Raw genomic sequence first — 12,755 nt, 5'->3', positions numbered from 1 at the left:
GAAGTTTCCTGTCGAATAGCGCTGAGTGAATGTCTCACTCGACGGCGACTACGTTTCGTTCTCTTAAAACTCGATGAAATTTAAATTCTAAACCGCAGCAAGCTTCAAGGTTTCTTCATAACACAATCATCATTTATCAACATTCGGTCTTGTTGTTTTGAGAACAACGGCCGATACCGTGCGAACAATTATTCAGACTCGCTCGGATTTTCGAGACTGTGTAAGGTCTGACGATCGCTGCCGATGCGTAAGTGGTCGCCGGCTCCGTAGCACAAAGGCTAGCTGAAGTCCAGGCCACCGAAATTACGCTCGTTGGTCAACGCGGGGACGGATGAACAAGCTTCGCCTTCGATCTCCACAGGTCTCAAATCTGTTCCATGCTTGAAATTCCGCGAACTGCGGTTCACGTCCGACTTCCCTTCGCCGCGAGGAGTATAAGAATCGCTCTGTCGTTTTTGAGTTTCTCGGAAAGGGGAGCGCTTGGCGAATTCAGGCAAAAAAAATGTCATTCCCTTGTCAATGATATATTCTAATCATCGATAATGAGGCGTCGCGTCGTAGCTCTAACGGCTCTTAACTCACCGAAATGAAGGAATCCCTGATCACCCGAATAACATGATTCAGTTCCGACCAAACTCAAAAGCAGCGTCAGAATGCCGATCAGTCGGCAGCTCCACCGGTTGGTCATCTCGTTGTTGTTTCGGGGAGTGGGAGGGAGGCAACTCGTGAGTGGATGCTGGATCCCTGCAATCAAAATGGATAAAGCGGTGAGATCATGCACGAGAGTTTTCAACGAAACGGTCTCACGCCCGTTGGGAGCTTCCGGAGGGAGCTCCTTCCCATACGGAGGACGTTCTCTCTCTCTGTCGCTGATGTTTCCATTGATTCACGCACTGTGCAAATCAGTGATCGAGTTCCTCGCACGTTATTGATCAGAGCCCTCCGGTATGCAATAGACGCTGCACTGAGGAACGAACGAAGGCTCCCTCGAGGGCGAGCAAGGATAGACATCGCGCGGAAAATTTATCATGACTCTTTCCCTCGAAACATTAATCATAAGTCATAGCGTCATGCTGACATGCTCTCGGAGAAGGCGGTGAGGAAGGTGGTTTCAATTGAAGTGCGCAGATCCTGAGCCGAGGAATCGAGACCAAGAGCCCATCCGATGAGCTATTGTCCTCGACTCTCGGAAGTTTCCTACATTTTTGTGCCTGCTGGAGAAGATCATGGAGAAACTAGCAGAGAGATTCCGGGTCATCCGCGCCGAACGGGGCGGGGGCGAGTAGTCTCCCATGTCGTGTCGAGCGTCGGGAGACTAGAGCGAATTTTTTTCTGGAAGCAGACATCTTCGACAACAGCAAGACGAAGCTTTTAAAACGATGAGAGAGCACGTTTGCTGTTCTGGGACGATCTCGAGAGATATGTAGCGTCTTGAAAAAAATCCGAGACGAATCTTCGATGTCTCGAAGACGGTGTGGAACTCCTCGCTCGGAACAGCTAAGAAAAACCCGCGCAACAAGAGTCCAGAGGCGATCCACGCCGGCGTTTGTTTTCTCATAAGACCAGGAGCCGTGCTAGGTGATATCACGCTGTTCATTTGAGTTATGGAACGAAAGCACAATCAGCGAGGAAAACAACCGAGACCGTATTCGCGGCGAGCTTTGCGGGCAGCTCCGCTAGCTTCCTGCGGGTTTGACGTTCGACGTTGACCTGAGTTTGACAATTCTGCATGAAAATCACTACCGGCCTCAGTCGCGACGTTTCCGCAATGGTCGGCACGGATTGAGGGGCCATCGCAGTCGAGTCACATCGCGGAGTCCACACAAGCGGTGCTAGACTTCGAGCTGAAGAGAGCTCAGAGCCAATCGATAACGCGGAGACCGATGACCCGGTAGCCCGACCAGACCCGATAGATAAGAGTAAAAGGTGGGAGGGGGAAGGTATTCGAGTTGGTCATTCTCATTTCGCCAACGATTCCTAGGTTTTCGACGTTAATAAAACCACCGCACCAATATCCACCCTTAATATCCGATGGGTGGACGTGGAGCCGGTTGTGGATGGTGGCACGACGGCAGGGACAGCGGGAAGGCAGTGACTATCCATGTGGCTGACCGTGCGAAATGCCGCTAAGCCCGCCTGCCTGTTAGCAGGTCAGGACCGCCCGAGGCTCGGAGATCAGGTGACCGAAGATTGTATTCCGAAAATAGTCATGTCAGATACCGAAGGGAGCCAATAACCAGCGACGCTCGTCGGCTAGATGTGCGATTGAGGTGAAAGCTCGTAAGAAAAAATGGTCTCGAGCCCCGCCCCCTCCATTTTATATTACGCAAACGCTAGTGCGCGAGAGAAGAACCAAAGCGGGCCCGATGTCGGATTTCGCAGCAGATATCCAAAAGAGACGAACCCGACGTCAGATTCTCCGGCAGAAATGGCGTCGAAGGCACTTCGTGCGGGAATTCATCGACGGAGGCCCTCTATAGAGGATTAGCGAAGGATTACCCTGGAGCTCTTTTCTTGTGTTCGGGTCGTTAAAATATTTCCAGATTCACTTTTCGTCTAATTTCCACATTTCTGCAGCGAGGATCACAGGGACAGTAATTATTGGAGACACCGAATGAAATGTATTCGCCTCCAGCGAAGACGCCTGAGACCGGACTGGTTCACTCGCCGAGTGAGCGGCCAGACAACGGGCCTCTGGGGGACCTCTACGCGTTGCTGGTCGCGCTGTGTACACGCTCCATAAATTTCAGCGCGAAGAGCTTCGTCGAAGATAACATGATGCTGGGGCCTGGTTGGAACATAAACTAGTCAGTCAGTTCGTCAGTCAGCGTGTGTTCGCTGGCGTAGCATTCGAATGCGTTCCCTTCCGAGTATTGAACAAAACAAACGGAGAAATAAAGCGAGACTCGTACGAGCTCTACAGTTCGTCTCCCGTTTGAGAGAATGACGCGCTTCGGCTCTTCCAGAAAGACCTTGTCGGATTGTCTACGACCACGCTTAAAGGTCATTGCTTGCCGCCGGGAAGATTGACCGGCCATGGCGCGCCATAACACCGTAGAAACATTCGAGTGGGAAAATACGATGTTCCTTTGAAATGATTGGACTCGAGCCACATGATTCGTTCTCTTGACAATAGACTGTCCCTTACTAGATATCATGGGGAAACCCTTCCAAACTTCCAACCGACCAACTGACTGAGCGATCGACCGGATAACTGACCGGCTGATTGTCGGAGTGACGGTCGATTCAAGAGGGACCGCGTAAGGGGGGGGGCGATGATTCGAGGACAGCGACGCGTCGCGGCATTCCGGAAATCGGTGCATCCGAAGCTCGAAGGTGAGGGTGAATCGAAGTTCCATTCCTTGACAGAGATCGTCCCGGCCCAAGTTGGAGAGTTAACTCGGATGGAATTCTTGCTCTCGGATTTTACCTCCCAGGATTGGAAGCTTTCAAAGTGCATCGGATCCCAATCTGGGAGCTGGAGCAGTCTAGAAACCAAAGAGCGAAGCATAGCCGCTCACCAGTACCTGCGTTTGTCGCCTCTAAGACGACAACCAGAGACCGCTGCTGTCGAGCAGGCGGCGGCTGCTGCTGCCACTACTGCCGCTGAAAGACGACCCCAACCAAATGAGAGACCTGACTTGACTGCATCGCAAATGCGTAATTCGCAGAATAAGCCATTGAGAGAGCTGGCTCACTGCTCCTGTTTCTTTTCCCTCCTGGATCTAAATGACAGCAGTTCCGAGTCGGCGGTCCAGCAACATCAACTTGCTTGAGCGGCTGAGGCGGGCGGGCGGGTGAACGAGCGAGGGGGAACACTGTGGCCTGCACAAGGCTCGCCCTTTTCGCATATCGTGAACTGAGAGTCGAAGGGACCCGCGCGGAGACCGACTTTTGACTACGTGATGTTTCCGACACGTCTGTTGACACTGATCGATTCGCCGGCCCTCATGATTTTCTCGACTCTCCGTTCAGAGATAACGGTTCACAGTAAGCAGATTGATATGATTGCGTTACGGCCCACACACGTCGTGGCGGGGCTGGATCTCAGAGCCTCGCGGAAAAGTCACTCCAGAAGAGTTCTTTGAAGTCGAAGACGGCTCGATTGCCGGATTTCTGAACTCCCCGATTCGCCGGGACGAGTCGGAGAGATTCGACTCTCTTCCCCGCCGCCCCGTCCGTCGCATGATCTCTCCGAGTCGTTTGCGCATTTCCCTCGACTCAACCATTCGTTCCGGTATGCGCCGGAAGACAAAAGCTCATTCAAATGACGTTCGGAGTGTCTGATGGAGAAGGTCTGCAGGGACCTCACGTGTCACGGTCAGGCAGGCGAGATGGCATAGCGAACACAGAAGGCTCCAACAGCCCTCGGTTTCTGAGTGTACGAGTTCTCATGCCACAAATTGCACGCATGCAAGGATTGACGGACCGGTGTGTTGCCCGCTTGCTTGCTGGGTCGGTCCTGTGGTTTCTCGTCTTTCTTTCGCACGATCTCAGCGGAGGGCTTCGGGAACCGGCAAGATGGTTGACTTCTCATCCGAAAATAGTTTCCTCAACGCTGTTGTGATCTCTCCAGAGGCCATGAGTGTTGGTGGCCGCGATTGGACTGGAGCCCCGTGCATACACGCAATCCAACACAATCGCGTCCGCGAGCCAGTGAGCCAACAAATAAGCAGGCGCCAGTTTACAAGCAGGTCATAACTTTTCGTTAACATGCAATAGCAGCGCAGAGTAGTTTCGGCGCCTCGATCAGGGCTTATAGTCGATTCGCACAGTGAAATCGTGTTAGAGAGACTCATCGGTCGGGCAGATCCTGTTTTCTGATAAACCTACGAAATTCACCTTTAATTGCTTGCGGGAAACCAGAGTCGACGAACTCAGTGATGTGGTTCACGCTGTTGACACGAAAACTCACTACGAGTTATGTTTAAACCCTCATGGCATGTCCTGAGGATCGCGTTTGGACACAGAACAGTTGTCAGTTCAGTGACAAGCGTCGGCAAGATCTATTTCACAGAAGCTTGCTTGGAGTAAACACGCAGCGCAGCAATGCGTCTTTGGTCGCTGCCATCTTCCGAGACTGTGGCTAGAGCTGTTTCTCGATTCTCGGTACTAGCAGCCGCTTCTCAGCAACTCTCTCCAGCTCGCCAGCCGCCAGAGGGCGCCATGGCGATTATCGTGACGTCACATCCGTCGATTCGGAAAACAATGAGGACGGTGATCTTTGTCGTTCTCTGGTGAGCCCGACCGAATTTCATGGGCTCTGAGTCGCTGAAGAGACGGAGCTTCATGTGAATACCTGTGAATTCATTTCATCTCCATGAATGAGTACCTTGATTGCCGGACCTCAATGACGAGCGGGCCGTGACCGTTTGAAGGCCTCTTCGCCCCGACATTGTCTCCCGAGATATCAAATGGACAGAGAGTCGTTCCGAATCTTTGGTTAATTTGTGGCGGAATCCCGATCTCGGAACAAGGAAGGGAGGGGGGGGGGGAAATTCCTGATCGAGCTCCAGTCCTTCCCCTCAGGGGATGAAAGCGATGGAAGAGGGTCATGATGATCGAGCTACGAGGACTCTACCTTCGTCAATATTACATAATTGAGTCGCCGTGTGGCGTTACATGGGTCACATTCAGGCGCAGCTCTCAAGGAGCTGCCTCGCACTCTACTTTGTTTTGTCCCGAGGACTCTGAACCCCCTTCCCGATTCCCCTCCCCCAAGTAACGGGACGATCGGGAAACTGACTGCGGCGCTGGAGGAGTCACAAGTCTCAGGACTGCCGGTGTCGTCCAAGGGATCTCTTTTAGATAGCTCGAGACTCATTCATTTCACACCTTCATATCGTGCGAGAGTTCTCGAAGACGGCATTGGAAGTCTCAGATCGCATCGGGTTCCTCTTTCTCCAGAAAAAGTCTGGAGGAGAGCGGGTTGTCCGGATTAGGAGGTAAACCGGACGAATGATGATGCGCCAGTTCAGAGGTCCGGAGCCGCTCGGTGTTCCGCCTGGAGTTCTCCTCTTGAAATATGGAACTTAGCATGGAGGTCCTACTCGATAGACCCGTCCTATACTGAGCAGGTTGGGCATCCAAGCACAAGCTAAGGTTTCGGAGATTTCTCATCCAGTCCAATCCTCGACGATTTTTCGACGCGGTCGGAAATTCTCAAGGGATCAATCAATGAGTTCCGGACAATTTCCCGAGTTCCTTTCCGCAAGGTCTCGCGTGAAGTTCTGAGGTTGCGAGGAGTCTACGAGCTCCCCGATTCCTGTGAGCCTGAGTTTGAGGATGGCTTTCCCTGCTTGCGCATCGAGGCATACATCCCCGTGCCGCGACCAGGAAGTTGTACATTTTCGTATGTACCGTGCATCACGCTCTCCGTAAGCACAGGGAATGCTCCGAGAATTCGTGGATGATCTCAGCATCGTACGTATCAATGTAAGTATGTATGCATGCAAATATACCGTACGGATGCCAAGTTCGGGGGAAAACGCCCGTTCGCGCTCGATTCCCCAGCAGAAATCACCGACAACATCGACTCAACTCTCTCGTCAACAGAATCGTAGGGATATTGTCTGTATTTCCTCATCGGGTCCCATCAGTATTCTGAATGAAGGCTCTCGGAAAGTGAAACTTAACCAGAAGTCAGGCTCACGAGGGACTGAGCGCAGGAAGCGTATTCAACTTTGATGTAGAGAGTGACTCGGCCTTTGTTAGTTCTGCTGCGGCTCCTACTCTTGTTGACCGTCGTCGTTGTCGTCGGCTATCGGTCGTGTGGTCTCTCGTCAGCTCGTCACCCGTCGTGAGTTCCCAAGGATTACCAATCGCGTTTAGAGTCTACCAGTCACGAGACGAGAGCCATCCCCGTGCATAGCGCATCATGACGGAGGGTCTTCGCGCTCTTGAGCGCGATCCTCAACAGGAGAATGCGGTCCAGGAGGCGGCGCAGGAAATCGTCAACAACGGAAATGGAACTGAAGGCAATGAGGAACCGCAACAGCCACCCCCAGCCCAGAACACAGTTGGCTCAATTTTCAAGGGGCTCGTGATGAGAGCTCTGATCGTGTATTGCATTAGTTCCTTCTTCAAGCGGGGTACTACAACTCCGGCCTCCGACGGCGTCAACACCTCACTCAACGCGCAGCCAAGTTCGAACATGTGGGCGAATGGAACTATCTTCGATCTCTACGTCTACGTATCGGAGGATGAGAGAGGCAGTGTGCATTTCCGTAAGCCCGGAGCCCTTCTCTGGAAGCAGGAGGACCTAGCTTACGGCGACTGGACGTCTGGGGAAAACGCGGACGGTATCCATTACTTCAGGGGGAACTTCGTCCCCAGTGGAAACATGTTGAACAATGGAACCATATATTTCCATGTGTACACGGTCCTATCCGGCAAAAGTCCCAATCCGAGGGCAGCTAATTTTGAGCGGAAACATGTCATACATCGTGTGAAACAGATGAATCGTTACCGCAAAAAAGTTTATCGGAAGACTCATAATCTGCTCACGGGTGAGACCGAGCAGTCTCTGGAAGATCAACTGAAGGCTGAACAAGCGACGTTCGAAATCTTATCGTTCTGGCATCCGAACATCACTATAAACATCATCGATGATCACTCTTCGTGGACTGAAGGCAAAATACCGAAACCGCTCGACGATCATATCGAGTTCGACGAAGTATCCGGAATGTACTATCCGGTTCTCTACATGAACGATTACTGGAATCTCAACAGAGATTACTACCCAATCAACGATACTCTGAGCGAATTACCCGTCTTCATCACATTCCAACCCCTGTCGCTGTTCAAATGGCAAATATATCTCGCGCAGTCGATGCGGAATTCAATGATGGCCACCGTCATGGGTGGAGGCACGGGAGGAGGTGGTGAAGACCCCGTGGAAGATCAAGACGCGCTCAAAGAAGCTCTGATCGAAACGAATCCATATCTTTTAGGGATGACAGTTGTAGTCAGTCTGCTGCACTCCGTCTTCGAGTTCCTGGCCTTCAAAAACGACATTCAGTTCTGGAAGGAGCGGAAAACGCTCGAGGGTCTCTCGGTGCGATCTGTGTTCTTCAACGTGTTCCAATCCTTTGTCGTGCTGCTCTACATCCTCGACAACGACACCAACACCGTGGTGAAAATCTCAGTTTTCGCCGGGATGTGTATCGAGATATGGAAGGTGAAAAAAGTTGTTAACGTGCGCGTCGACCGTGAGTCGAGATCTGTGTTCGGCCTCTTGCCTTTCAAGATTCACTTTGAAGACAAGGGAACCTACGTGGAGTCGTCGACGAAACAATACGATGAGATGGCTTTCAAATATCTAGGAATAGCGCTGTTTCCTCTAGTCGTGGGCTATTGCGGCTATTCGCTCATGTATCATGAACACAAAGGCTGGTATTCGTTCAGTGTATCCATGGTCTACGGTTTCTTGCTGACGTTCGGCTTCATCATGATGACACCGCAGCTTTTCATCAACTACAAACTCAAATCTGTCGCTCATTTGCCCTGGAGGATGCTCTCATACAAGTTCTTGAATACTTTCATTGACGACATATTCGCATTTGTCATCAAAATGCCCATGATGTACAGAATCGGATGCTTCCGAGACGATATCGTTTTCCTCATCTACTTATACCAGAGATGGATCTACAGAGTCGATCCCAAACGTGTCAACGAGTTCGGCACCAGTGCCGAGGACAACGACGGTCAGGGAGGCGTTGAACGAGCCCCACAGGACGCCATCGAGGCCTCTCCTTCTTCGCAGAGACCGAAGCAAGACTGATTGGAATGGTCCTTCATAGCGAATTGAGACATGTTGACTCACTTGTTGATAGTGACAGAGGCGAAGCTGGCGCTGTCAGTCTTCATCTATTTATAATATTTTTGAAAGAATGTAAGGTTCCCTAATCTATGTTTGTTTCCGGAAATTATTCGAGTTCCTTTAGGAGAGTCATGTTTTTCTACCGAAACCAAAACGGCGGTCGTTTCGCTGGCATGATTATTTACGGTCTGGCCATTTCATTGAGACCGCCATGTATTGAAGTGGTATTTTTCTTTAGGTAGCTTCCGTTCTCCATCAACTTATTTTAGTTGTGGAATGTTTTCGCCGATGAGAGCTGTGTTACCCAATGCCAACACGCGCCCTGGGCTCACGTCCGTATCTTCACCCCAGAAATTCACCCCGAATACCGATCTAAAGCAACGAAAACAAGTTTAGCATTTAGATATCGACGCGCTCTCACGTACACAGCTCGACTATTTCTCTGGGGTTGCCTGAATTGAGGGTACAGGGCCGCTGCATGTGTGGGGCCTCTCTTCATTCTGTCAAGCATGTTTGCCATACTTTTCTGGAAGGTTCTTTGGTCGGACGACCCCACTACAGCGCAGATATGAAATTGCTCGCAAGGTTGACAGCTGATTGAGGGTTCCAACCTCGATTGTAGTCGAGACTGTCAATGCTGTCGTGAGACATGCAACGAAAGGAGGGCCAGGGGAGCTCGGTAAATAATTGATGCGATGAAATGTGTGCAAGCGGAGCCGAGTGTGTGGAAAAAAGAACGTTGGTAAAGGAATCTTGAACGCATAGACGTTGATAATAATAAAGTAAGAAATGTGTTTATTGTTTCTAAATTTTCCCCTTTTATGACACAAGTACGGTTTCTTCTTTCAAAGCATTCACGGGGCATCTCAGGAGAGCTACTTGATATCGCATGTGTTCTCGTGGGATGAGTGACCACTCCAGCGGGTGCGAGTGGGGACGAGGCGATTCCGGAACAAATGATTTTCGTTCCCTCTTCTGAGTTTCGAGCGTAGGCATACGGAACATCGTTCATTTGCGAGATAGCTGGCCGAAAATTCCATCCTGCATCGGTCGCATATGATGCTGCAATGAGATCAACAGGTGGTACGTCGGGAAATTACAATATCCCGTGTAGCGGAGCCCGGTGGGACGTCGAATTGACGCGGCTTGGTGTCGCTAAGCGGAGCGGGATTCACATGGCGGGCGACAACCGATTCACGAAAAAAATCCCCGGGGTGCCCGAGTCAGGGACTCAGGCGGTTTGTGGGCGTAGAACTACGTGAACGCGGAACACGTAGTTCGGTGAGTTAGAAGATCTGCGAAAGATTTTCGATACTACCCTCCGGTCGACGAAGGGTATCACGAGATTTCCTCCAGCCGTTGTTCAAAAGACGCTTTTTTAGTTTGAGGAAAACGAGATCAAAGAACTCAACTGCGGGAACGGGATTCGGTCGGTAGCAACCTTCGAAGACTTCGGCAAATTTTCTAAACTCAGAAATGTTGACGAATGACATCAAAATCTACTTATTACTCAACCGACAAACTTCAATCGGATATACGGTCCGATATCTGCACCGAGTGCGGCGTCGTTTTCCGCTTGGCAACCCGCAATTCGGACGGCAACCGGTTCATGACCGAGTGCCACGCTTCCTCGTGGAGGATATAAGGATTGAAGAACATCGCGACTATGCGTATGGAAGGTACATTAGATTCCATGACCATGTCCGCCTAGGAGAAACGCTGCTACATGATCTGCTCTCTCGATGAGATCTCATATGCCGATCCCAAGGAACAATCATTGCATGTCCGATGGAGGATTTTTCGAGTATCGCGAGGCCGCGCATCCGCATCTAGACAATGATGGGGATGAATTAGTTGAAGACGAATAAAATGAGGTTCTTAATGGAATGTACGAAACCTTAAAATGATCATGATTCGGCATTGTAAGGATGGCTTCCCTTATCCTCCTTTTCGAGACCATCACTGGGCGGCGGCACTCGAAAAAGAGAGCTCTTCATTCTGGAATGATTTGTCCCAACGCGATAGACACACGTTCATTCATTCACAATGCTGCGACAGGACGACAGCACCGTCTAAAAAGTTTATCGTTGGGTGAACCACTCCCTCCCAATCGTCCGCTAAGCCGTACGGCCCGCCGTGGCTAGATTCTCTAAGCACCACGTTGCGTCCTGCCTGACAGGTGATCTCCTGAGGACCACTTCGGTTGAACTGAACTACGACTTCTCGCCCTTGTTTGCTACGGGAATCTGCTTCTTATCGCTTGTCTGAACACTGTTCGTTTTCTTATGTCGGGATTACGGCTGACGATGTATTAGGCGCAACTCGTTCTTTTTTCTTCACGGAGTCCGGCATCCTTAGCTTGCTAGTCAGAAGGTTCTCCGCCGGTGTCCTTCCACGACCATCGACATCGACCAATGAGGGAAGGAAACGCACGAATGTAGTAGCCAAGGCTAGAATGAACGACGAGAGTCCATTCTCATAAGAGGAGATATGAAATGGAGAACGCGCGCACATCGTTCTTCGCTGTCATTGTACAACCTCAACCGGAGGTGTTAGTTGTCTTCAACATCATCGCAGGGTGGAGGGAGAATCGAGGAAAGTTTCAACGATTAATTTAGACAAAAACTGAGGCGATCCTGAAGAATAGATCCATCTCTAGCGGAGGAGAGATTCTCCGCAAAATATATGTTTAAAATCAGAAACAGGGAATTTCTGGGTCCATCAATGGACATAGCGTTTCCAGAACAGTTGATTAGGACTAATCAAGGTATGCTGAGGGTTTCTTGCCCTCAGTTTTTTCAGCCTCCGAGTCTTCGTTCCGACGTTCTGCGAGAACGAGCCTACTTCTTGGCCTGTATTTTATGAAATAATCTAGATAAGGGGGAAATTGATTAGCATGAACGGTGCCTCATTCTCAGCCGGACATATTCAGCCATCACCATTTTCATTGTCAAACGCTCTGTTTCAGAGAAATAAGCTCGACAAGTTTGTTACACGGGTGACTCGCATGGGAAAAGTGCGTAAGCCTCTAGCAGACGGCCCCAGCACATACGCATGCTATCTCCGAGATTCGAATTTTTTCGAGCTTTGGCCCCCCAATACTCCCCATTGAAGTTGGTGCCCGTTACCGGGGGCTATAGCGTAGTTCTACGCTAAAAACTCGCGCGGCGCGAGAGCTGATCCGGGGGCTCGGATGTGGTCAAGCCAAATGCAGAGAAATATTTCCGTCGAGAGAACTGGTAGCTCACGGCCTAGTGTACCGCGCTCGACCGAGAATCAGCTCAATGAACCGGATCAAGATCGTAGATCTCCATGTGTGGCCGATGAAGATGTCCCTTCTGAATCCCTCTTCAGCAACGGGCCCCTGCCTAAAGGGAGGCTCCCGCAACCAGACACCCCGTCCGCCTGACAGGACCGGATGGGCGGCGGGTCCCACGAAAACGCGTGAGCAGGGGGCAACCGAAAGGTTTGCGGCGAACTTCCGGATGCGAGACAAATCTATCTCGGAATTCTCCTGCCGTCAAGTCGATCAGTATCCAGCCGAGCTGAACTTCACGGCACCGAATCGCCTCCAAGAATGACCCAAGCCGAATATTGCGATGGAATAGGATTTTCTCCGACCTCGGGATTCCTTTTCCCTCCGGCAACTTATGGTTCGACAGCTCCCTACGAAATTTCTCCCTCCCTGATTATCCCGAGACAATAATCAGATTACGGAACCGTTCCGTTTCGAGAAGAAGGAATGAGAAAGCTACTACATACACTGCCAGTCTCGACTATCCTCCCTTCTGATGAAGCGCAAGTCCTAAAAAAGTCTTATAAGTCAATAGCCACTACGACTATTTAGACCGATACGGGTCGTTCATGTCAGCGAACTCGCATTGGAGTGCTTAGAAATACCAGGGCGGGGCGGACTTCCTCAGGAGATCGAAGA

General features: G+C 50.8%; 1 protein-coding gene across 1 annotated transcript; it reads left to right on the top strand.

Moving 5' to 3' along the window:
- Positions 1–6,746: 6,746 nt before the first annotated feature.
- LOC100904663 (cleft lip and palate transmembrane protein 1 homolog) lies at positions 6,747–8,991 on the top strand. Its single transcript, XM_003744007.2, has one exon. The coding sequence runs from the start codon at positions 6,878–6,880 to the stop codon at positions 8,780–8,782; it is 1,905 nt and encodes a 634-aa protein (XP_003744055.1). The 5' UTR covers positions 6,747–6,877; the 3' UTR covers positions 8,783–8,991.
- Positions 8,992–12,755: the final 3,764 nt, after the last annotated feature.

The sequence above is a fragment of the Galendromus occidentalis genome, unplaced genomic scaffold (assembly GCF_000255335.2).
Source record: "Galendromus occidentalis unplaced genomic scaffold, Mocc_1.1 scf7180000077458, whole genome shotgun sequence".
In the NCBI taxonomy this organism is placed as follows: domain Eukaryota; kingdom Metazoa; phylum Arthropoda; class Arachnida; order Mesostigmata; family Phytoseiidae; genus Galendromus; species Galendromus occidentalis.
Note: the sequence above shows the minus strand (reverse complement) of the source record. Positions and strands in the feature narration are given on the sequence as shown.

What these genes read in the sequence shown, in the direction of transcription:
- LOC100904663 (XM_003744007.2), top strand. Translation starts at nt 6,878, where the DNA reads ATGACGGAGGGTCTTCGCGCTCTTGAGCGCGATCCTCAACAGGAGAAT.